The sequence below is a fragment of the Peromyscus eremicus genome, chromosome 1 (genome assembly GCF_949786415.1).
Source record: "Peromyscus eremicus chromosome 1, PerEre_H2_v1, whole genome shotgun sequence".
NCBI lineage: Eukaryota > Metazoa > Chordata > Mammalia > Rodentia > Cricetidae > Peromyscus > Peromyscus eremicus.
In genome coordinates this window covers 177,559,165-177,585,372 of record NC_081416.1, presented here as the reverse complement: position 1 = coordinate 177,585,372, position 26,208 = coordinate 177,559,165, and the positions used below count along the sequence as shown (strand labels likewise).

General features: G+C 38.0%; 1 protein-coding gene across 1 annotated transcript; it reads left to right on the top strand.

Moving 5' to 3' along the window:
* The first annotated feature begins 14,283 nt into the window (after positions 1-14,283).
* On the top strand, positions 14,284-15,237 carry LOC131902269 (vomeronasal type-1 receptor 4-like). The gene has a single exon (XM_059253294.1). It carries the CDS (start codon positions 14,293-14,295, stop codon positions 15,235-15,237), a length of 945 nt encoding a protein of 314 aa, XP_059109277.1. The 5' UTR covers positions 14,284-14,292.
* Positions 15,238-26,208: the final 10,971 nt, after the last annotated feature.

Sequence of the window (26,208 nt, the reverse complement as noted above, 5' to 3'; positions counted from 1 at the left end):
GTAATTCAAAGATGAAGTCCCCCCAGAAGAACTGGTATAGCTAGTCAGAGCACTCATATACATATTCACTTTCCTCTGTTGTTAAGAGGAGTTTTCAGGCTGTGTGATGTGCCTTTTATCACTCTGAAGGGTCACAGAGTATTGAAGAGATAATTGAAGATGCAGAGGAAAATGAAGTCAAGTGTCATAAAGCAAGAGAGGATGAGAGGAAAGGAAAAAGTGGGGTACATGACGGAGGCAAATTCTGAAATAAACGTGAGTAAAGAGAGCAGGCTAGGGAGAGGAATCTTAAGTTTGTTATAAATCCTGTTCTGAATGACAAACTTGGAGTGATAAAGTGGTGGACTTGACTCATTCTGCTTGTAATTCAGGGCAGAAGTTCACATTGTGTAAGAGTCAGGATTTCTGCTGATCACATTGATGTGTAGAGAGCAGGAGGGATGAGTGACCTCGGTGACTCCCCTCACACAAGCATGGGAACCTGCTCACTCAGTGGGGTCTTGTGTTGAAATAATGGTTTCATTTTCTGAAAAAGTCCAGAAGACTGAAGATTAAATTCCACAGTAGAAAGACAATAGAAAAACGCTGCCCAAATTTAGTTACAAACCAACATATATCATAATGCTAGCACTGAATTGTCAAAATTCCTCCTTGGATTCTCTATTTCTCCCCATGACACCTCTCCCAAATCACCATTAAAAGAGTACCTGTGTTTTTATGGTACTTTTTCTTCTTTAACATGGAGAAATGAATGAGCTTTCTCGACCTATGCATAAATGTTACATTTCCCATAGGCAGACATAGTGTTCAAGAAGGAGCTGAGAGTTCCAAATGAGGATTGGCATGCAGCAGGAAGAAAAGGACAAAGGGCCTGGCTTGAGCATCTGAAACCTCAAAGCACACCCCCAGTGACATGCTTCCTCCAACTCAGTCACACCTACTCAACCATACCTACTCCCACAAGACTACATATATCTCATAATATTGTCACTACACCCAATGTGGAGATTTTTATTTCAGGATACAAGAAGGAAGTTAAACAACTCAAAACAGCTTCAGAAAGTCTAAGACACTGTTAAGGTGCATGAGTTTCCTTCCTTTCAGAGTAAGCAACAAAAGCTGAGAGTCTCTCTTGGAAATGTCAAGATGCAAAGAAGATCTTTGAAATAACACCAGCTCCTGGCATAAACAAAGGCCAGCAGAGTTAAATGGAGGAGGTTTGGTCCACCTGATTGACTTGGAGAGAATGTTCTCTAACATGTTGAACTACATGAAGGCTATGCCTTGTGTTCCAAGTGTTTAGCTCTTGTTAGTTGTCACCCATGCTGTGGCAAGCTATCATGATGCAGCTGTCTTTGAATCATTTCTGCTTCTGTAAGTAGCCAGTCACTCATAATTCTGTAAGTAACCCCAATAAAAAACAAAGCTCACCAAGTTGGTATTTGGTCATATCTGTAATTTGTTTACCATGGCATCCCTGTCTGGGATAAGTAGACATTTCTGTCATAAATCCCCACGACAATAATTGTTACACTACAACTGCCACCATGCAGATCATCATAATCCCTTACTAAGTATTATGTTTAGACACACAGATAAATAGAGGTAATAGCCCTTATAACATAACCTTCTACTTTCCTCATATGAAACCATCACAGAAAAACCATAACTGGTCTAAATGCAGAGGTCTACAAATAGTGGAGTGCCCAGTTCCAGTGGTTATATACATCACAGGTCTGGCATCTAAGTCTTAAGAAACACTTCAGAAGCGGGGAGGGGGGGGGGAACCAAAGGTTATAAGAACCTGGATACATAAAAGACTGCTGTGAGGCTGTGTCTCTCATAAATAGCTGTATAATAAGGTTCTGAAGAATGGCAATATCAATAGATATGTAAATGTGAAAGAGAGAAGATTTCATTCAGTCACACCCCTGGACAAGGAAGTATAGACTACTGGTAACTACAGTAAGAGGGAGAGTTTGTCTCTCCCAGGAACAATCTGCCTAACTGCCTAATAGAAACTAATCAACCCTGGACTCATATACAAAGAAACGACAAAAATAGACTGAAAAAGCTGAATTTATATACTTTTGTATACACATACACACACACACAAACACACTCACTCACACACATATATATGTAAAAATAGTAATTGAGGATGAAAAAAACTATCAATTTTGAAAGGTGGGGCATGGAACTTGTCAAAGAGAGGAGTATTGGGAGCTGCTAGTACAAAAGGCCATGGGAGTATACAGCAAGTGACAACTAGTGTTCAAAAGGTCAACCTATCAGAGCCAACACTTCTGGTAGAGAATTAAGCCATCACTCAAGGCATGTTGGAGTTATTGCCTTTTGAATGAATGGGCTGTTTATAATTGTAAACTCCTTATAGAATTATGGGAGGGAGACACCTATGATGTCTCCCCATTACAATGAATTTTCATAAAATGTATATATATATATATATATGTGTGTGTGTGTGTGTGTGTGTGTGTGTGTGTGTGTGTGTGTGTAATCTCATGGCTACATTTCAATTTTAGGGGCACATGTACCAGTGGGTGATCAGCAAGATGACTTTTCATTTGTCTGTATAGTTTTGATACATAAAAAATATACTAGGATATGGTTCATATCTACATCCATTTCCTCATGATACTGTATCACTTAAAGCCTGCCTTGTTCCTTTTGCTCAGACTAACACTGAAAATAATAATCTCTCCTTAGTCTAATACAAATTACACATATTTAGCTCATTTTCTTCTCAGAGCAAGTTCAAACTAGACTGAAGGCCTATGTAAATAGATTACAAATTTAAAACTTTATCATTATGCACAAGGTCTGACTAGCAGGTATCTCATCAAGGCTACTAACACAAACACCCTAAGAAAACCCTGCCAATTCTTCACTTGCCAAGTCTGCTGAGTTTGTCACACTGGGCACTGTGCAATCTTCCTCTGATCCTGATACCTTGAGACCTTGCATTAATATGGTAAAGATTCAGTTCCTTATTGACTATTCTAGGAATGTGCTATGACCTTGAGGGTTTTGAAACTTTTCTCAGGATTGCAAGGAGTCTCCTGTAGAAATCTAATGAGTCAGGCAAGAGAGGAGCTAAGAATGAGAGCCGAATAGAAGCTGTAGACTTAGAGAAGCAGTAGAAATAAGGTAGAACAGAGAGAGAACAACAGAGAGATCAGAGAATTATCTTACTTAGATCAATAAAGTGATGGACTGCAAGAGCATGGTGTATGTAGATGCATTTGATATTCAAAGTATTAGAATTCCTGCTGCTTTGTAAGCACCTTTTCCAGACTCCAGGTACCCAAAAAGCTTTGAATAGAGGAGACTTGAACGAGTTTGAGGCTGGGAAGGAAAAAGAGGAAGTGACAAAACTGTATTTTTGTTAAATGTACTAAACATTTTTAGACCAAAAAGTGGTATGTGTATTTAAGATGAAAGCATATTTGATCCAAGTAGTCTTTGTCTTCAGTTTGTGTCTGTTTTCAGAAATAAATTATAATTATAACTGAGGAAAGAAAAGCCTAATAAAGTAAATTAAAGCAAATAATACGATTGATATATTTGAAAAATTTTAGAATATTTAAAAATATATGACTTGTATCATAATCTGAAAATGAGATGCAATTCTATTCAATAGGGTTGAAAATACATGCACGTTAGGGGGATTAGATGTTCATTGCTGTATCTCTAAGCTCTGCATTTCATAAGCCATGCTCTTGATATTCTTCAGGAAATGAATATATAGAGATGCTTGTCCTGTAAGGTAGTATATAAAATTGGAAGTAGTAGGTATTATACAATTTTATTTATTACATTGAGATCTGTTTTTATTTATTTATTTGTTTGTTTGTTTATGTACTTAGGGGAGAAAATCATGTGGAATATGTATGTGCCATAAGAATATTGCCAGGAAACTTGTACAACCACTCTGGAAATCAGTATGGCGGTTTCTCAGAAAATTGGGAATAAGTCTTCCTCAAGACCCAGTTATACTACACTTGGGCATATACTCAAGGAATGCTCAATCTTACCACAAGGGCACATGCTCAACTATGTTCATATCAGCATTATTCATAATAGCAAGAACCTGGACACAACCTAGATGCCCATCAAATGAAGAATGGATAAAGAAAATATGGCACATATACACAATGGGGTACTACTCAGCAGTAAAAAACAATGATATCATGAAATTTGTAGGCAAATAGATGGAACTAGAAAATATCATCTTGAGTGAGGTAACCCAGACTCAGAAGGACAAACATAGTATGTACTCACTCATAAGTGGATACTAAATGGGAGGGAAGGGATGGCCAGACTTCAACCCACAACTCCAGAGAGGGAGCTAACAGGGAAAGAACCTAGGAGGGACACACGGATGACCCTGTGAAGGAGAAGCAGATGAGACCTACATGAGTGAACTGGGTGTGACAGGGTGGCAGCGGCTAAGGAATGGGGGATGAGAACATAGGGAAATGGGAGGGTCAAACTGGAACAGGGACAGAGTGGGAGGGAAAGGAGGAAGATACAATGACAGATGAGGACATCATGGGAATAGGAAGAGACAGGGTGCTGGGGAGGCTCTCAGGAATCCACAGGGTTGACCTCACCTTGTTCTTCTGGCAGTGGTCCAGAGGGTGCCTGGACCAGTCTACTCTAGTGACCAGCCTAGCAAATAACCTAGCTGTCATCATAGAGCCTTTGTCCAGTGACTGATAGAGGCAGATACAGAGATCCACAGCCAGGCACCAGGCTGAGTTCCGGGAATCCAATTTATGAGAGAGAGGAAGGATATTGCAGGTGAGGGACATCAAGATCATGAAGAGAAGACGTGCAGAGATGACCGACCACACTAGTGGAAGCCTATGAACTGTGGACTGTTGGCTGTGGAGCCTCCATGGGACTGGACTAGGCACTCTGGATATGGAAGACAGTTGTTTGGCTCGAATTGTTTGGGGGTACCCAGGCAGAAGGATCAGGTTCTATGGGCAGGCTTCTGGAACCCAGAGCCTGTGGTGTGACACCTTGCACAGCCTTGGTGCAGTGGGAAGGGACTTGGACCTGCCTAGGCTCAGTGTACTGGGCTCTGCTGACTCCCCATAGGAGACCTCAATTTGGGTGATTTGAGGATCTGGGTGGCTTGGGAAAAAGGGCTGGGGATGGGGGAAGCAGGGAGGGGCATCTGTGGATAGTAATGTGGAATGAGTAGAATATTTCATAATAAAGAAAAATGAAAGAAAAAAAAGAATATTGCCAAGAGTTGGTACTCTCCTTCGACCAAGTGTGTCTTGGTGCTCAAACCAAGTTTTCAGGCTTTGTAGCAAGTGCCTTTATCTCCAGTCTATCACTACTAAATTTTTATATTTATAATGTTAGTGTACATTTTCTACATGTGTTTCTATATCAGTATTCTGTTCAACTCCCTCATGCTGTGTAATTAAAGGGAATTAGAGTACTCCGCAGAGGAAATAGTCAATTACACAGTTAATGTGTAATTAAAGAGAATTAAAATTAGTGAAAGAGGCCAAAACACTAGTTTGGTTATTTAAAATTCTAGGTTGAAATCTGTACTCTCAAAAGTAAAGAGGACAGATTATTGCTGAGTTGTAACATATGTATTAAAACTTTCAATGGACAGGAATTTGCCTTCATTCGTCTATGGGACTCTGGCAAGATAGTAAATGGTCAGGAAAGAGAGAAACCATACACCTCATGTCTTCTAGGAAACAAAGCAAGGAGAGGGGCAGAGGCCAGGATCCTAATGTCTTCTTCAAATATTCATCCTAAATGTCCCAAGTTTCCACTAATAGACTATACATTGTGAAGTTTTCACTATGTCCAAGTAACACTGCACCCTGTTTAGCACATGGTGCTTTGGATCATGAGAGTGGGAAAAAGGGGGGTTGTGGGGAGTGACTAGGAAGAGACCAGAGACAGGAAAGTGTGCAGGCTGTAAATAAATAAATAAGTAATTTTTTTAAATAAATAATTAAACAAATGATTCTTGAAAAAAGCATCCCAAGTTTATGCAAGAACTAGAGTTCTTCCTGAGTGTACGCAATACTCTGGCATCAATTTCCAGCACTTCATAATAAAATGAGGGTAAAATTCACATTGCCTTGGTTGCACAAGACAGGTGCAAATGCTGAAGAGAATGAGAAAGGAGGACCAACAGATCAAGAGCATATGTTTCCGCACCTATCCCCTTTAATTTTGAAACACTGTGGCACATATAAGACTACCATTAGCTATTATCAATGGGGAAGGAATTAAATGAAGAGAGTTGGGAAACAATTGTCAAACTATGGGAGTAACAACCAAAAATCTACTTCATAACAATGTAGAGTAAGAAATGTTCCATAACACAACTAGGACAATATTCAGAATTTATGGATTGGGCAGTTGTATTTATGCATTGAGAAACACATTTATGTACTATATATATATATATATATATATATATATATATATATATATATACATAAATATGTATGTATAAAAGTAAGTTGTGTGCCTGTCTTTATGTGTGCTGCAAAAATAATTTAATAAAACCAGATTTAAAATTTGAGGACTATTGAGGTTGACCATGGGAAGGACGTGGGGGAGTAATAAGGAAAGGGAAATAATATTTACATTTCAAAAGTAAAAAAAAAATACTTTTAATCATCTAAAATTTTTTTTAGGATAGGCCATATTTCTTCATTTTCCCATTGTATTTTCATACCATCATCATACAATCCATTTGTATTTCATTGTACTAAGTGTTCTAAAGATCTGCACTGCTCATTTTGACTTTATACTTTTCCCTTTGTTCCTACTTCATTGGATAGTCTCCCTAGAATTGACTATTTCCTCTGCTGAGTACTCTAAACTGGATCAATGTAAGAGCTTGAAAGTTAAGCAATCAATTGAAGATAACAAGAACAGTGTCAATAGCCTGTGATGTTTAGTAGTCTCTGGTCCTTAGGAAATATAACCCTATTGAAGACCACACCACATACTTGAGTCATGGAACATGGATAAATGACACTGGCCCCTTTAGCCTTACTGGATAGATTTCACAGAGCTAGAAGCAATCATTAATAGTACCAGATATGAACCCTGAGAGTTAAAAGAAAAACAAGCCTGGTACAATTGTGTAATGAACAACATGGGATTAACCAATCACACGATGATTGAATTGTAGGTCCACATCACAGGATGGAACCCATAAAAGCACCTTTATTATGAACAAGAATATGTGGCTATAGAATTATATAGATTCCAGGGAAGAAGTTATCCTTATTTTACTAAATGAAAATAGTAATAAACCACACAAAATACTCCATTTTTTTATACTCAAAGTTTACTCTGTCCCTCCACCCTCCTCAGAAAAGGTTATTTTTTTCAGTTTATTGTGATTCACACACAGGCCCACAGTCATTCAAGCTGCTGAAAATAAGATATTCTGTTGAGGAAGTGGTTGCCCACACCTTTAATCCCAGCATTCAGGAGGCAGAGCCAGGTGGATCTCTGTGAGACTGAGTCCAGCCTGGTCTACAGAGAAAATCCAGGACAGGAAACAAATGTTCTGGACTGAATCTACCAAGTTGAACTCAATCCTCATGGGAGTCTTTGCCATGGAGGCGATGGGAATGGGGGGTGGGATGGGGGTAAGGCGGAGGGTGGGAAGGTGGGGGAGAACAAGGGAATCTGTTGCTGATACATAAAATTAAATTAAATTATAAAATATAATTTAAAAAAACTACACAGAAAACACTTGTCTAAAAAAAATGAAAAACAAACAAGAAAAAGATACTCTGCAGGTCCAAGCTAAAAATTGAAGACCCATATCACACCTTTCCTCCTCAATATTCAGGGTTCATTATGGAAGAAGAGGCAGTAAGAGTGTAAGAACCAGAGGTGATAGACAATTCCAAGGAAGCATGTTTTGTCCAGACATAACCAAGTACTTGCACATATGAATTCACATCTTAGGACAATATGCATAAATCTGCACAAGATCAAGGTAGACAAAATTCAAGCCAAGTGGAAGTCCGTGGTCAGGAAGTATCATTCCTACCTAAAAAGCTTTTGGCTGCAGAAGGATTTGGGAAACAAAGTGTCACATTACACAAAAGATCTGACTTTTGAGAACCTACCAGTGCTCTCAAAGATGCAAAAACACTAGGTACACACCAGCATCCTAAATAATCTCAGTGTTTTTCCTTTTGTTTGTTGGCTTTGATATTTTTAATGAACACATGACACTGAGAGGAAATTGTGGTGAGGGTTAAGATTTTCTAAAGGACATAGTGTGGGCTGGGCTTGACTAAAACACATATGCATGTATGTAAGAGTAAAAGAATCATTTAACTTGTAAATATTATACTTTTTTGAAAAACTACTAACTTTATTTGTGCTGGAAAGAATCAGAGAACACTGTAGCCAATGGAACATAGAAACTTCTGTAACTTTCTCATGAATCTGACCTCAAACTTTCTAGTATCTTCTGTATGACCTCAGTCAACCTTCAGGAATGATGAAAACTCAATGCCCCTTCAAAATATTTTACCTCTTCAGAGATATTCACAAAAACTCTTTAAGTATCTTTGTTAATTAGCAACTAGAATATGTTTTTTTTTCCTCCCCAAGTTATTTGAGTTCCCAAAGCCATTCCGTCATTCTCACTGTAGGTGAAATAAAAATTGCAGTTCTGAAGGGAGGTGAGGTCACAGAGTCACAGAACTATATCTCAGGGTTGAGCTGTCACACAGCACTGCTTATTAAGATTTAGGATCTGCCTAATGAACCCGTACTCTGCAGAAGCCAAATGCCACGTGAGTATTTTGTAATTCAGTCTTAGCAGCAGAATCAGCACAGAAGAGAAGTCTGAGTAAGTGCCAATGTCTAGCAATGGGAATCTGGAGCAAAAATCGATCTGTGGAACAGAGAGAAGTTGCAGAAGAATAATTCCATATCTAAAGGTTAGTCAAAATTAGGCACACCTAACTTTGTGCTGGTCCCTGTCAGTACTTAATATAATATAAATCTCTGACTGAGAGTGACTTTGGGTACCACCAGAATAATGCAATTCATCTGTGAGAGTGCTGAAGGATTTTGGTAAAAATAAAATGTGATAATTCATCTTCATCTACATGATGTGTAGACTGTCTTTGCACTGGCATTATTATAGTTGAATTTATCATAGTTTTATGCCCATAGTAAACATTCTAATAGAAATGTAAAAAATTAAACAGCCCTGAAAGATATAGCTTGTGAATTTGTTCTGGACTAAAGGGTATTCTTATGCAACACTACGTGAATAAGTCTAAGAGTCAGGAACAGGGTCTGTATAGAATGACAGTGGTATAGTGACATGCTTAAAACCTGCCTCTTAAACTTGAGAAAGTAGCACTGAAGGAAATTTATGAGTTATATGTCAATAAAATGAGCATTGGAAATGACAATCAGGAACAAATGTGTCTTGGGTTATCTCCCCTGGTTGAATCATATTCTAATGTTAAGCACAAAGTGTTGCCATGCCTTCCCTCACTGTTTTATCCTTGTTGATATTAGAACAAATAAGTGCCATGTGGCATGGTAGGCCAGGACTATACCCATCAGCTGTGCTTGTATCCACACTAAGTTTATTTTTATTTCATATTGGTCAATATTTCAGTTCTGGCATTATTCACGTTCATTTTCATCTCTCATGAGTCCTTTTTATTTGAGAGTTGATTACAATATTTCATATTATGGATTTATCAATATAAGAATTAGTAAGCAAATAGAAGATTTAAAGGAAACTTTTTAGTATTTTTATTTTCTTCTCAGCTATTTCAGCACACATTATCATCTTATGTCACATTTACACAGAGTAATAATGTTAGTAATTCATCTCTACTTACCACTCTAGCCTTCCCCCCTCATTAGAAACAATGCAGTTTTTCAGTGGTAACATAAACATCTGGTTTCATCTTGTACTTGTGCAGTCAAACAAGGAGTTAGGACAGCTGTCACCACAGGTAACTGTTAGAATACTGCATTTTATTAAAATCCCAAAAGCCTTTTGTCCATGAAAGAAACATTTATTTGAAAATAAAAACTAATTTTTAAAAATATTCATTTATTTATCTACTTTTATTTTGTGTGTATGAATATATTGCCTGTACATATAATGGTGCACTATGAGACTACAGTACCTGCAGAGGCCACAAGTGATAGTCAGAATTCTCTGGACCTGAATTTAGAATCAGTTGTGAGCCAACATGTCAGTGCTGAGATGCAAGCTCAGGTCCACTGCAACACCATCAAGTGTTTTATATGACTGAGCTATCTATCTCCTCTCCTAAATAAAACTCTTTCCCACAAAAACATGAAAAACATGTCATGTGTGGCACACAAACTACATTATAGACTGTGGTGTGTTTGAAAATGTTTCTCATGGTTTTATTATCAGGAGCTCAGGTGATCGTGGTTAAGTCTTACTAGCCGTGTTTTAGACCTTCCAGTATGCACTCTGACACAAACAGCTGTATATTTAGGAGAGGCACTAACCTTTTCTGTTTCTATGTTCACATCTTAACAGTTGAAATAAAGTTACTGTGCATATCAGACAGGTATAAAAAAAAACAAAAGAAAATGTTAAACTAACACGCAAGCGGTGACTCATAAATTGTTATTGCTCTTGGTGATTTCTATACTTAATTAAGAAAAATAACACCTTCTATTTCTTGTAATGTTCAGGGTGCAAAAGGAGAGAGTAGAGATGAAACAGTAGGAAACAACCATTATGTCTAAGCTTTGATGCATAGAAACCAAAAGATTTAAGACTCCTGGACTCCTGAGATGCACTTTTGTTGTTCAGTTCACTGAGTGGAATAGGACTGTGTTCACTATTAATGGACCAATCACATCAGTGGTATCTCAGCACTGGCATTGGTTTTTAGGTTTGTGTTGTTCCAGACCATTGGAAATGTTCAAGTAAGAAAGGCTGCAGGTTTTGAATTGTACAGGGTGATATACATTCAAAAAATAAAACTTTTTTAAAAGTCAGATTTGCCATTTTACATTTAAATCTTCACAAAATGAAATGAAGTGAATATTTGTAAATGGATTTCTGTGCACCTGACCTGTGTAACTGCAACACAGTTTTGGGTGTTTTTTATTTTTTTTTGTTTTTTTGTTTTTTGTTTATTTTTTCTGATGCTATTGCTGTGAATACAAGCATGCATTTCAGAATCCACCTACAGCAAGGTTGGATTGCTGAGAATGTAAGAAAGCAGAGAGGAATCCCCTAATTTGTTATCCAGTACTAATATGTGAACCCTGAAATCAGCAATACAATGAACATTAAACAGACACACATGCACACAAACATACACATTAATGTAAAAACAATTAAAGAAAAGGTCTGAGGTCATATATTTTAGAGGAAGTTTATGTGTTATTACTTGGAAGTAGATGGAGGAAAGAAAAAAATTGTAAAATTGTGATAGTTTCCAAAAACTAAATACATTGGTCTATAGCCTAAATGTATTATTTATATTTGCACCACAAATTACATAGTAATTATATAATGTATTTCTCAGAAAAATTAAGAAATGAATAGAGTATTTAAAAATAAAAAAGAATATGAATACTAGTGTGTAGAGTAACGTTAGCTCAACTTAAGCAGATATAACCCATTTTCAAATATTAGTTGTGGGACATTCACAGACTTTGCCATGGTTTATGATTTTTAATTCATCCAAATGCATACCAAAATTTAATAATTTCATTATTTTCTTCATCATTTTCAATTGATTATTATTATTGTTTTGTTTTTTATTCTCTATGCTTTATTTTTTAAAAATTAGCAACTTTCTTCAAGGCACTTTCTTACTTCCTGTTTTTTATTGGCCCCAAAGTCTCCCTTCTACTATTCCATTGTTCTCCTCCAAGCTTATGCTGTCCCATGTCCATTATTCTTTCTTTCACTTCCAAAACCCGTGTATTGTTTTACACTCACCATCCCACACTGAGACCCTCTAATGGGCCCCTTTCAAGTTTCCTGGCCTCTATACACACTCACTCTTACATAAACACACATTTCTAAAAGTTAGAAGCTATGAAATTACATTTGGCCCAGTGATACCTGTCTTTATGAACCTGGATTACATCACCTAATAGAGTAGCTTCTGTTTCTTCTGTAACCATTCCCTAGGGTGTTCTACAATGCCAGTGAATGGGGAAGGGGAGACTGTAAATATGTGGTAGTTCCTTAAGGCCTCAGCTCATTTCCTTACTCTGCTTAAACTACTTTAGATCCAATTTCCACTGTCAGTTCTTTCCCAGTTCTAGCTGGCTGTCTCTGGGTGATTGCTGAGTGTGAAAAGGCAACAGTGTCCATCCTGAGGGTGCTTGGTTCAGCCTGGTACTAATTCACAAGTGCACTGCCTGCTTCTGCAGGGGACCTTATCTGGTTAGAAACTCCTTCCTTTATAGGAACAGTGTATGGTGTCCTGAGACTTTTGTCCTACTGCACAGATAGACTGTGTAACCCACTGCCTTCCTTCCTTTAATTTCTACTCTAGACCTTGGAGAGGTGCATGATTATCTGACATAGTTTCAATAGAAATATGAATCATTAACCTAGTAGCTATCATTTATCAGAAGTTATATTTATCTGTAACTCTTTTCCTCACATATTTTGTCTATTTTTGTTCAGTTATACATTCTGTGTGATTTCATAAAACCAGATGTCCCCACCTCTCTAAGATCCCTGACCAGATGTGCACATATGCATATCTTGGCTATGTGCTGTGAATTATCATAATAGATAGCTCTTAAATTATTTTGATTTTTCACTTGATCCCACAGTCCTATGATTTGTGTTCTTTGTGTGTGTGTTTAGATTTTATTTATCTTTATTTTACCTTTCTTTTTCCCTGCTTTTTTAAATTAAGAAAAATTTTTGTTCATTCTACACACCAATCAAAGGTACCCTCTTCCTTCTTCCCATCCCCAAAGCCTTCCCCTCCCAATACAACCCCCTCTATCTCCCACAAGAAGCCCTGGCCTCCCCTGGGGAGGCACATCCAGTAGAGGCAAGTCCAAGATGTTTTGACTTCTTAATAATTTTTCTTATATAAGACAATTGCAGGTTTGAGACCCGAAGACCATTCAGGAGCATCAAAGTTTAAATTGAGAGTCTGCATTAAGCAACTGCCTGAGGAGAAGGGATTCTTGCACAGCTGCCTCAAATGCATTTTACAGTGAGCTTTAAAAGACAAAGAACTCAGAAAATCTATATCCTCACTGGCAATTAGCAGGGGGAAGTAAACTAACTAGCAGTTTAATATAATACAACAGCATTCAGGTACCTGCACATTATGACCACCAGTTTTTAGAAAGAGGTTGGCTTCTTTCCCAAGAGACTATACAAGAAGGTGGTAGGACACAGAAGATCAGTTTTGGGTTAAACCGAAAACGCCTCTACCTTAGACAAGATGGACTAATCTTTGCTCTGTCACAAGACCATAGATGTATTCCAAGTGGTATTATAAATATCTCATTATTTTTTTTTTTGGTTTTTTGAGACAGGGTTTATCTCATTATTTTTGTTTTAATTTTAGTTAAACTATATAATAAGAATCGATATATTTAAGTTATATAATCTTTATTGAATTTGTAATCTTTTATATAAAGACTAGCAAATATCAGTATTTTCTGGAATAGTGTTTGTTTGTTTGGGCTATAACTTTTCTTTGTTTTTTTTTCTTTTCTTTCTTTTTTGTTTTTTGTTCTTTTTCAAAACAGTGTTTCTCAGTGTTGTACTGGTGCTTGTCCTGGATCTTGCTTTGTGTACAAGCCTGGCCTCAAACTCATAGAGATCCACCTGTCTCTTCCCGCCGAGTGCGTGGATTAAATGTGTGGGCCACGGCCACTTAGCTCTTTTCTTTGTTTCTCACAGGCCAACATCATATTGTCCTGAATGTTGGATTTTCATTGAAAACTAATGTTTCTTCTTCTACTAATACGTGCATTCTGAGGTATTGAGCAAATCCATAGTGGCATACACAGCAAGTGATGACTTCTATCAAAACTTTGGGGATGAGATCATTTTATGTGCTCTAGGCTGGCCTTGAATTCCTCACTTTAAATGACCTTCTGCTTAAGCTAATTGGAAGCTCCATGAATTAAAGGTGTCCTGTTTTTACCACAAGCTATGAGCATTTGTTTTTGTTAATTTGACCAGAGAACTATCTGGGACATAAAGTAAAGGATATTGTTTTGAATCACAGAATGAACTTCTGGATTCTGGCAATCAGAATTACTTTCTTATCACAAACAACAATTGGAATTCTGGGAAATTTTTCTCTTATCTTCTATTATCTAGTCCTTTACTATAGAGAATGCATATTAAAGCCCACAGATTTGATTCTTGTGCACCTAATGACAGCCAATGCCATGGTCATACTCTCTTTAGGAGTGCCCCACACAATGGCAGCTTTTGGGCTGAAGAAGTTCTTAAATAGTTTCGGATGCAGGCTCTTACTATACATGCAAGCATTCGGTCGGAGTATGTCCATTGGTACCACCTGTCTCTTGAGTGTCTTCCAGACCATGATCATCAGACCCAGGGAATCCTGTTGGAAGGGTTGTAAATTCAAAAGTGTAAATTGTATTTGCTGCTCCATTTCCCTCCTCTGGGTCTTCTCCATGTTAATACATTTCATTTCATTTGTGTACTCCTTTATCAAATTTAATAGCAAAAACATGACAAGAAAACTAGATTTTGGATACTGCACTGTTTCAGTGTGTGATGAAATCATTGAGATATTTCATGTAGCATTTGTCATGTGTCCTGAAGTCTTCTTGTCTATGCTGATTACCTGGTCCAGCAGCTCCATGATTGTCCTTCTGTACAGACACAAGAAGAGGGTTCAACACATTCGCAGCTCTCATGGTTACAATAAGACCTCACCTGAGTCCAGTGCCACCCAGAACATCCTGGTCTTGGTGTCTACCTTTCTGGTGTTTTATAGTCTCTCCTCAATCTTAAGAGGCTGCATTACTCTATTTTATAATCACAATTGGTGGCTGGTGAACATCACTCCCCTCATTTCTCTGTGTTTTCCATCTTTTGGACCCTTTGTTCTTATGAATCGTTGTTCCATTGTCTACAAGCTTATCTTGATATGGATCAGGAATAAAAGTAATTTAATCTTCTTTAAAGTACATGAGTGATGACATTTTTGTGGGAGATACAGTTTTTTACTTAAAAATCACCCTCAGAAGGTCAATACAGAAACTTAAGTGGGTAACATCTTGTCTTTCTAAGCTTAACCAAAATGAATATGTAATTTTTGTCAGCTGGTTGAATTACTAGCCTCCATGAGAGTAACAGCTACTACATTATTCCCATCATCCACCTGACATGCACATGAGCTAGGCAAACAAGAAATAAAACCAATCAAACTGCACTTCTTGGGGGTTTTAATCCTATCAGGTCATCTTGACTGCTTGGTGATTTCACAGACAACTTGATAGACCCACATTCTAACTGCAATGAAGACTGAAACCATGACTGGCCATAAACTTGTGCTTCTAGAGAACCTGGTCCATCCACAACTACTTCCTCCTACACCAGTACCAGAAAACTTCTTTAGCCTTTTCTTCCCTGAAAGACTGCTTGTAGCTGTTCTACAGAAATACTTGTTGAGTTCTTTTGAACACCCAAAGCATTTGAAAGAGGCCTTTCCTTGTTTGTTAGTTCTTTCACTGATTAGAGTAGTATTTGTGGCACTTCTTAAAGTACCTTCCAGAATTCTGTGATGGATCTATGCAAATAGAAGATCTTTTTAGTTGAAAAAAATTTTTTTAATTACTACTTCAATCATTTTCATGAATTGGGATGCTATAGCTTTGGTAGTTTATGTCCAGCTTCTCCGTTCTGTTCTCCAGGTTTGACTGTTTGGTTTTATGGAATGCCAAGCTGTCCTTTTCACTTTGCCTCTGTAGTGTAATTTGATGTCAAGTTGTTTTTTTTTTTAATTTTCCAGCTTGTTTTAACTCCTTAGGATTGCCTTAGCTATTTAAAGTATTCTGTGACTTCATAAAAATTGTCTTAGTTTTTTTTTTCTATATGTGTATTATGTCAGCAGAACTTTGATTGAAATTATCTTAAAATAATAGGTTAACTTTTTTGAAAAAAAACCTTTTTATTGGAAACAGCTTATTTTTTTGTTACATAATATATCCTTAATATTTTCCCTTCCTTATGCTTTTAATAGTTTTCCTCACTTCCCCTCTAATCTGGATCCACTTCTGTTCTAACTCTCATTAAAAAAAACAGGCTTCTAATGCATAATAATAAAATAAAATAAGATAAAATCAACCTCACATATTGTGGTTAGGGAAGACAAATGAACAAAAAAACAAACAAAATAAAAAAAAACAAAAAATAAAACAGCCAAAGAACGGGCATAAGAATCAGAGACCCATTTCTTCCTACACTCAGGAATCCAACAAAAACATAAAACTGAAAGTTATAAAATATACTCAAATACTGGGATCAGATCCATGCACTTCTTGTCCATTCCCCCTAAGTCTCTGCGAGTTCATATCAGCTATTTTCTTGGTGTGCTTTAACTCTTGTGGCTCATATACTTTTTCCACCTCCTCTTTTGTAGGGTTCCATGAGCCTTGAGAGAAGGCATTTGCTAAAGACCTTCCATTTAGTGCTGTAAGGTCCCAGGGCGCTCTCTCTCTCTCTCTCTCTCTCTCTCTCTCTCTCTCTCTCTCTCTCTCTCCATAATATCTGACTCTGGTTACTTGTTTCCTTTTTCTGCAGGAGGAAGCTCCTAAGATAAAGACTGAACAAGGCTCTGGACTATAATTATAGTAGAATTCCCTTAGGAGTAATTTTATTGCTACTTTTCTTTAAAGCAATATTACTGGATTTTACCCTAGAAACCAGGTCTATTTAGTCTCTGGTCCTTAGCATTCAAATAAATGTTGTATATGGGTTCTATATGGCAGAATTGGCCTTAGGTTTAATCTGATATTAGTTGGTTATACCCAAAGCTTTGTACCACGATGGCCCTAGCATATTTTGCAGATAGAACATTATTGCATATCAAAGAGTTTGTGGCTGGCTTGGTGATTTCATTTCTCCTTTGGTAGCCTTCTGTGTATGTCCCTGTACCAAACACACTAGATCATGAAGGTGAAAGCTCTGTTTAAGCACTAGCTCAACCTCTCCATATTCAAAGTGATGTGTATGAGTTCTCTTCATAAGTGGAGCCTTACCATAATTTTGTGGAGAAAAACCTATATACTTGTCAAAATCCTGGTGTGTTTGGAGATTCCTGTGGAATCCCTTTGGCCACCAACTCAAATAGATACAATCTATTCATGGTAGAGGAGGCTTCATTTGGTCACAAGCAGTGTTCAGGTGGGACTCTGTCTTCTCTATTATTTAGTTATTTCACTTAGATCATCTTCAAATATAAAAATGTTTTCATCAAATGGCCCTTATTCCAGCTAACTTTCCCTATATTCCCTCTATTTCTCTGTTCATCTTTCTCTATCCAAACTTGATCCTCATGTCCAATATCCCTATCCATCCCTAATGATCTATTATATTTCTATATCATAATGAGTTATATCTTTACTCTCTGGATCATTATGTTTTACCATACTTAACCTCTGTGTATCTATAGATTGTAGACTTTGTTTCATTGGCTTAAAAAGTAATATCCTCATGTAAAATACTGCACACCAAATCTTCTGCGATTGGGATACCTCACTCAGGATGAATTTTTGTAGTACCATTCCATATACATGTGATTTACATGATTTAATTTTTTTATTGGCTGAATAATATTGCATTGTGTAAATATATCACACTTTATTCATCCTTGATTCTGTTGAGGGAATTCTAAGATTTTTCTTCTTATGTATTTCTATTAAATACAGGGCAGTAATGAATTTGGTTACACAAGCATCTCTGTGGTTTGATGAAGTATCTTCTGGTTATATTCTCATCAGTGGTATGTGGTAATTTGAAAGTAATTTGCTCCCATAATCTCATAGGGAGTGGCAGTATTAGTAGGTGTGGCTTTGTTGGAGTGGGTATGGCCTCGTTGGAGGAAGTGTATCGCTATGGGGCTGGCCTTTGAGGTTTCCTACGCACAGAACACTGTCCAGTGAGTCATTCAAATTCCTGTTACCTGAAAGACATAGGACTCTTAGCTATTCCTCCAAACCCACATAGTCCTGAATGCTGCCCTGCTCTCCCTCATGGAGATAATGAAGTGAACCTCTGAAACTGTAAGCAAGCAATCTCAATTAAATGTTTCCTTTGTAAGTGTTGCTGTGATCATGGCGTCTCTTACCAGCAATACAAACTTTAATTAAGACAGAAGTTGGTACCAGGAGTGGGGTATTCTTCTGAAATGTTTGTTCAGGCATTTATTAGGAGTAATATGGACTTTTAGTGTGTGAGTAGAAAAGCAGTTGAACATTTTAAGTGCTGCTTAATTAGCCATAATAACAGCATGAAATACAGTGTTTCTGAGTGTGAGTTGATAAACTATCTGGAGCTCACCCAAGAGTTTTCAGAAGAGATTAAATTTAGTGTGTTGCCTGGAGATCACTAGTGATATTTTGATGAAGAATGCTGCTGCTTTTTGCCTTTGTTTGAGGATTCTGCCTGAGACGTAATTGAAGAGTGTTGGAGTAATTCTGTTGGCAGAAGAAATTTCAAAACCACCTAACATAGACTGATTGTGTGGATATTAGTGGTAACTCTAATGAAGATATATAAAGAAAAGGAACAAGCTGAGCTGGGGAAAATTTAAAAAGTAAATTTTTAAAAGAAAAAGTCCACTAGGAAGTGGGGTGGAGCTAAATCTTGTGTTCAAGGAGGTAAATGGATTAAGAAGTGGAACCAAGGGAGTTGTGATCTCAGGGTGACATCTTCCCCAGCTAAGTTGTCAATTTATGGAAAGAAATTGAAGAGTTTAGAGCTGAGTGTGGTTTGACACACCTTTAATATCCCCACTGGGAAGTCCGAGGCTGGTGAATTTCTGAGCTTAAGGTTATAATGGTGTATGGAGCAAGATTCATGAGAGCCAAGCTCAGGCAGTGAAGGACTGAAAGCTGGTGAAGATGTCATTGAATGAGGGGTCTATATTGAGCCCCAGCAAGCAGAAGAATGTGGCAACTTTGGCTACACAGTTCTGGGATTAGATTTCAGGATAAAAGAATGGAGTTATGGAACAAAGTCACTGAGTCTATGAGTGTCCCGGAATGGAGGCTCAGAGAGGCCATTGTGTGAAGCTGTGAAGATGAAGACTGGATTGGTTTGGAGACCCTAAGATGTTAGAGATGCCAGAGCTGTAGAATACCTGCCAAGGAGAGCTGCTAACAGGAGTGGAACCAGCCCAAATGAAAGAAGTGTGTTACAGTCAACAAAACTGAATGGAGTTGGAAATCTGAAGAGTGTTTTGACATCACACATGGAGTTTCATGGTTTGCAGACTGTTAAGTTGATTTTTTTGTCTAGTTTTAGTCCCTTATATCCTCATTATGCTCCATCCTCTATGTTTTGGAATGGGAATGTATATAGTGGGCCATAATATTGGGGAAGTACGTGGTGTGTTTACTTTACTTAGATTTTATTGGGGATTACAGTTAAGAGATTGCATGAATCTCAGAAGAGACTTGGAACTTTTAAAAAAGGTTGAGACTGTTATAGATCATGGGGACTTTGGAACTGGCCTAAATACAATTTTCATTATGATATTATTACAATCTTAAAGGGTCAGGGAATGGAACGTGGTAGATTGAATGCAATTGGTTATCATAGTATCATAGGGAGTAGTCCTATTAAGATGTGTGGCTTTATAGAAGTGAGTATGGGCTTGTTGGAGGAATTGTGTAACTGTGGGAACTAACTTTGATATTTCCTATGCTTTGAATATCACCCAGGGAGTCAAGTCAATTTCCAGGTGCCTGAAAGATTCAAAACTTTCAGCTATTTCTCCAGTATCAGGTTTGCCTGCATGCCACCATGTTACCTGTCATGATGATAATGGGCTGAACCCCTGAAACTGTAAGTGAGCCACCCCAATTGAATATTTCCTTTCTAACAATTGCCCTGATCATGGTGTCTCTTCATAGCAATAAAACCTTAACTTAGACAACAGTATAAATTGATATTTTGGCAGATAGATTTAGTCTTCCACACAACTATGACACTGATTTCCATATTGGCCGTGGAAGTTTTCACTCTAACAGCAATGGATGAGTGTTTCTCTTACTCTATAACTCTTGTACATGAGCTGTTATGTTTTATTGACTTTAGCCATTCTGACAGGTACATGATGAAATCTCAAAATAGTTTTGATGTGCAGAGTGAATTCTGCCAGCACACTGAATGATATTACAGAATGCAGACTAGGTAAATCCAGGGTCTTCATGCTACCAGCTCATTTCACAGAAATTACACTTCCAGTCTCAGTTAAACCATCTGTCTCCCTAAGATCTCTCCCTTTACCCTCATTTCTTTAAATTGAAAAAAATGTCACTGCAAGTGTGTAATCCAACAACACACAATTCCTGTTTTCAATCTAAATATGTTTGAGTTTGTATATGTGTATATTTTATATTGAGAATAATCCACAATTGCTGGTATTTCTGTTTGAAGTTGTGAATTTACTAAATATACAGTGAGCAATAGTGAAAGAATAAAGAAATCAAACAGAACGAATGCAGTAAAGTTCCATATCAGACAGATGTTTATGAAATCCATTGGACACTGACCAGGAAATCCCAGAGCATAAAGCACTATGAATAGGATCCTGTGTATCTGGCTTCATGATGAAACAGTAGCTGGGTACTGTTATAAAAACCATGCCATTAATGCACAATGAGGGATAATTTTTCCCGCATTTTAATTCTTCTTCTTCTTCTTCTTCTTCTTCTTCTTCTTCTTCTTCTCCTCCTCCTCCTCCTCCTCCTCCTCCTCCTCCTCCTCCTCCTGCTCCTCCTCCTCCTCCTCCTTTTCCTCCTCCTCCTTCTTCTTCTCTTCCTCTCTCTCCCCTTCTTTCTGTTCTTCTTGTTTTTCTTGTTCTTGTTCTTGTTCTTGTTCTTGTTCTTGTTCTTGTTCTTGTTCTTCTTCTTCTTCTTCTTCTTCTTCTTCTTCTTCTTCTTCTTCTTCTTCTTCTACTACTACTACTACTACTACTACTACTACTGCTACTTCTCCTTCCTCTTCCTCTTCTCCTTCTTCTTTCTCTTCCTCTTTTCCTTCCTCTTCCTCTCCTCCTCCTCCTCCTCCTCCTCCTCCTCCTCCTCCTCCTCCTCCTTCCTCTTCATTCTCCACCTCCTCATTTATTATTTCCAAAAGGGATGTTTCTGTATAGGACTGGCTGGCCTGAAACTTACTCTATGGAATAGGCTGTGTGCAATCTCAGAGACTTATCTGCTTTTGCCTCCTGAGTGCCTGGATTAAATATCTTTACCATCTTGTTAATTTTGGGTAACACTTCCTTATCAGTAGGATTGTAGTTTTTATTGTTCAGAGCTGGGTAAGATTATTGATGCCTTTTCTCCCATAGCAGCCTGCCCAGAAATCTATGACACTATGAAAGTCAACAAGCATCAAGGAAATTTTTGGCTGAGTTACAGCTTGATCATACTATATTTAGCAATGAACGTGCAACTAAATACCCTGTCTAGACCTTGTTGTTAAAACAGCAATTACTTTTAGTAGATAATGATGTTACTCAATATTTGTTTCCTTTAAGGTGATATGTCTATAGAAAATTGCCGCAATTTTTTATCCACATCCTCAAACTTTTACAATTCTTATCTGTTTTTAAATGACAAGTTATGGTACAAAACAAATTTTTAAAATATTTTATCTTTATCTTGAAACTTTTCATATATACAATTTACCCTTGATATTTTTCAGTCTTATGATACAGAGAGTACAGAAGTATTAAAATTTAAAAAATAGACATTATATATACATACATATGCATATATATGTAGTGTGTGTGTGTGTGTGTGTGTGTGTGTGTGTGTGTGTGTGTGTTTTCCATATGCCATAGAGCATGTGGAGTTAAGAGGACATTGTGTGTGTAGGCTGGTTCTGTCCTTCTTTTCTTTAGGTTTCAGGAAATGGAACTCCACATCTATACCTGATGAACAATCTTACTCATGTTACAAATCTAAATTTAATGCTTTTACCCCAGTAATACAAGAACACTTAACATAATCTTATGAAACTTCTATATGTGAATATGGAGACATGTGTGTACCACAGTTAGAGGAAATTTCTAAGATTCATTTATTTTTATTTGATGCCTATGAGTGTTTGGCCTCCATGTTATGTCTTTGTAGCACATGTTTGAAATGTCCAGCTGAGCCAGAAGACGGAGTTGAAACCTCTGGAACTGAAGTTCCAAACTGCTGCTAGCTGCCTTGCTTGCTGGGAACTAAAGACACGTCCTTTGAAAGAGCAAGCAGGGCTCTCCACTCCTGGGCCATCTCTCCAGCCACAGAGAAAACACCTTTACAGCTGCCCAAGTTCCTTCACATCACTAATTGACTGATAAGTAACATATTTTTCTCATATGATTTTTTGTGAACAAAGAACATATTAAATACCTCTATTTAGAATAGTCACTTCCTACAAGTATCCTAGTCCAACTTTCCCTTCATTCTTCTCACTTCATCACTGCCCTCTGTGCTAACCAACTTCTGATATTTTATGTCACTTAATATTTACTCTTTCTTAATTCTACTCTGTTGTTAATTGTTGTTTTTGATACTAGGTTTTTCTATATTATCCTGGCTGTCCTTGAACTCACTATGCAGATCTGACCTAGCCTCAAACTCAGTCCTTCTGCCTCCTGAGTGCTGGGGTCAAATGTGTGTGCCACTACACTTGGCCTAAATTTTTTAAAATCATTAAGTATTTTGGTGTGGTCACGTGTAGATCAGCATCAAACTCACTTTATTCAGGTCTCTCCCTCTAGGGTGTGGCTCCTTGAGATACAATTCAAGTCATCAGGCCTGGTGGTTGGTATGAATACTCACTGAGTTTGCTGATCAACCCTGTGTTTAACTTGACTGCAACTTTTGTGAATACAAGCATGTTTTCATTTGGCATTTTAATTCTTTTCTTGAGACAGCATCTTACACTGTAGCCCAACCTGCCTTAGAACTCTCTATGAAACTCAGACTGGCTTTGAACTCAACTATATCATCCACCTTCAACTTCTGAGTGCTAAAACTAAAGCCATGAGTTATTCTAATTCTTTTCCATTTCTCACTTTAAATTCAAAAAAAGATTTATTATTTGAAATTATGAGTATTCTTGCTTTGCCTGAATGCATGTCTGTGCACCACATGGATGGAGTGCCTGCATAGTCCAAAGCCTACATCAGATCTCCTGATACTGGAATTACAGAGGGTTCTTAGTCTCAGAATCAGTGCTGGGAGTCCAATTATTATCTGCTAGAAGAGCAGGCAATGTCATTAATTGATAAATCATCTCTGTAACCCCTTTTTCCCATTGCTTGATGAGGTTTCTACAACTATGAACATATTTAAAACTTACTGATGATAGTGTATTGGTTAAAACAGTGAGGGTCATTATACCTACTCTGAGGGTTTGGACCATATTTTAACTTTTTGCAAACACTCTGTCCTTAACTGAGTAGTACTCACAAATAATCTATTGGGTTGTTTTTTTGAGACAGTTTTGTGCTCTGTACCCAACACTGGTCTTGAACTTATGATTCTTCAACCTTTGGTCCTGGTTACAGAGATTATAGGCATGTACCACCAGCTTTGACTCCAAAAAAAAAAATCATGTTTGGAAGACAAAGAAGTTGGCAAGTTTTCAGACAGCAAGTCTTAAGCTTCATTATCACGCTAAAACTTATTTCTCCTGTTCAGTTTTCCATATTTCCTCAAGTGTGTGTGTGTGTGTGTGTGTGTGTGTGTGTGTGTGTGTGTGTAGGCATACACATGCACAGTCCTGTAGTGGCCAGAAGTTGCTGTCCAATGTCTTCCTCATTCACTTTCCAACTCATGTTTGGAACAGGGTTTTTCAATGAACTCAGATCTCTTTATTTAAGCTAGACTGGCTGGCTGGCTACTGAGCCTCTGGGATCCCATTATTTCTGCCATGGCATAACAGAAGATCATTGTGTATAAACCTTTTGTGGGAGTGCTTGGGATCTCAAGTCTGGGCCTGCTGCTTACCCATTGAACTCTTTGGACCCTAAGACTCCTGCTCAGCCCACAAGTGCAATTTTCATGGCATCTATGGAACAATTGTCAGGTAAAGTTGGGGAGACATACTCTGCAGGAAGGCAGAGTCTATTTGCTTCCACATCCTTGGACCTTAGTCCCTTCTCACCAGAATACCAGCTTTGTAAGGTCCTATCCCAGGACATCCTCTGCTCTTCATAGAACAAGAGAGAAAAGTAACTTCCACACTTTTATTATGCCCCACCTCACCCTATGTTATGCTCATTACTCAGTTAAAAGTTTTTCTTATTTATTGATGGGAACAAGGCTTTCTCAGGGCTCATGTTTATTCCCTCTGGAGATATGTGTTAGAGCCAGCCAGTGAGTCTCCTAGGGTAGCTGAGTAGGGCATGAGCTGAGAAACAAAACAGAGAAAAAAGAACAGATGGAGACAGAAATTTAGTGCCAGGAGGGATTCCGGTCAACACCCAGTAAGCCCCGAGTTTCTTTCACAGCCAGCTAATATAGAAACTGAAAGGCTAAAGTGGAACAAAGCACACACAGCACAGGCACTCTAGCCTGTCCTTGAATCAAACATACGCCACTTGCTAACATCAGCAGCCTGCCAGAATTGGGCATTTGCTAAATAATTAGTTCTTTCCCACAAAGCTAATCAGGACTTTCTCACAAACCCTGTACTTTTAAAAGGAGCCTTATCAGAGTTTTCTCACACTTCTAAAGAGGTAAGAGTAAGCAAGCTTTGAACTCTTTTGGGTCATAATGGAGTTCAGCTTCATGCTCAGTCACAGTGGGAAACTGAGTCACTGTGGGCTCCCACAGAAAACCCCGAACAAGATCCTGGGGTTATCATTGTCTAGTGGGATAATCACTGAGAACATTCAGACTTCATCTTGGGTTTGCCATCAAATTCATAAACCTATAAGGTTGTGGGTTGCACTGACTGCTGAGTCCCCATTCAGCAGTATCAGAGTTGCATCTTACCTGCACAGGTGAGTTGCTTTCTTTTGGGCACCGTGTTTCAGAGGATAGGACATTCTCCAGGGGTCTGGTTCAGTACAGACTTCTGAGGTGACCTCTTACTCTCTGCAGTCACCGGATATCCATTGCATTTTACTTAGGGAGGCCAGACACTTATCTGTTCTTACAACTCGTTTGGGTTGTGCCTACAACTATGTAGTCTGCTGTGGTTGCAGGGGAGGGCTAGCAACCTGGATAATTACCAGGTGGGTGGGATAGGATAGCAGAGTGGGTTACATGAGGGAGGCAAATTCTGAAATAAACATGAGTAAAGAGAGCAGGCTAGGGAGAGGAATCTTAAGTTTGTTATAAATCCTGTTCTGAATGACAAACTTGGAGTGATAAAGTTGTAGACTTGACTCATTCTGCTCATAATTCAGGGCAGAAGTTCACATTGTGTAAGAGTCAGGATTTCTGCTGATCACATTGATGTGGGGAGAGCAGGAGGGATGAGTGACCTCGATGACACCCCTCACACAAGCATCGGAACCTGCTCACCCAGTGGGGTCTTGTATTGAAATAATGATTTTATTTTCTGAAAAAGTCCAGAAGACTGAAGATTAAATTCCACAGTAGAAAGGCAATAGAAAAACGCTGCCCAAATTTAGTTACAAACCAACATATATCAAAATGTTAGCACTGAATTGTCAAAATTCCTCCTTGGATTCTCTATTTCTCCCCATGACACCTCCCCCAAATCACCCTTAAAAGAGTACCTATGTTTTTATGGTACTTTTTCTTCTTTAACATGGAGAAATGAATGAGCTTTCTCGACCTATGCATAAATGTTACATTTCCCATAGGCAGACATAGTGTTCAAGAAGGAGCTGAGAGTTCCAAATGAGGATTGGCATGCAGCAGGAAGAAAAGGACAAAGGGCCTGGCTTGAGCATCTGAAACCTCAAA

What these genes read in the sequence shown, in the direction of transcription:
- LOC131902269 (XM_059253294.1), top strand. Translation starts at nt 14,293, where the DNA reads ATGAACTTCTGGATTCTGGCAATCAGAATTACTTTCTTATCACAAACA.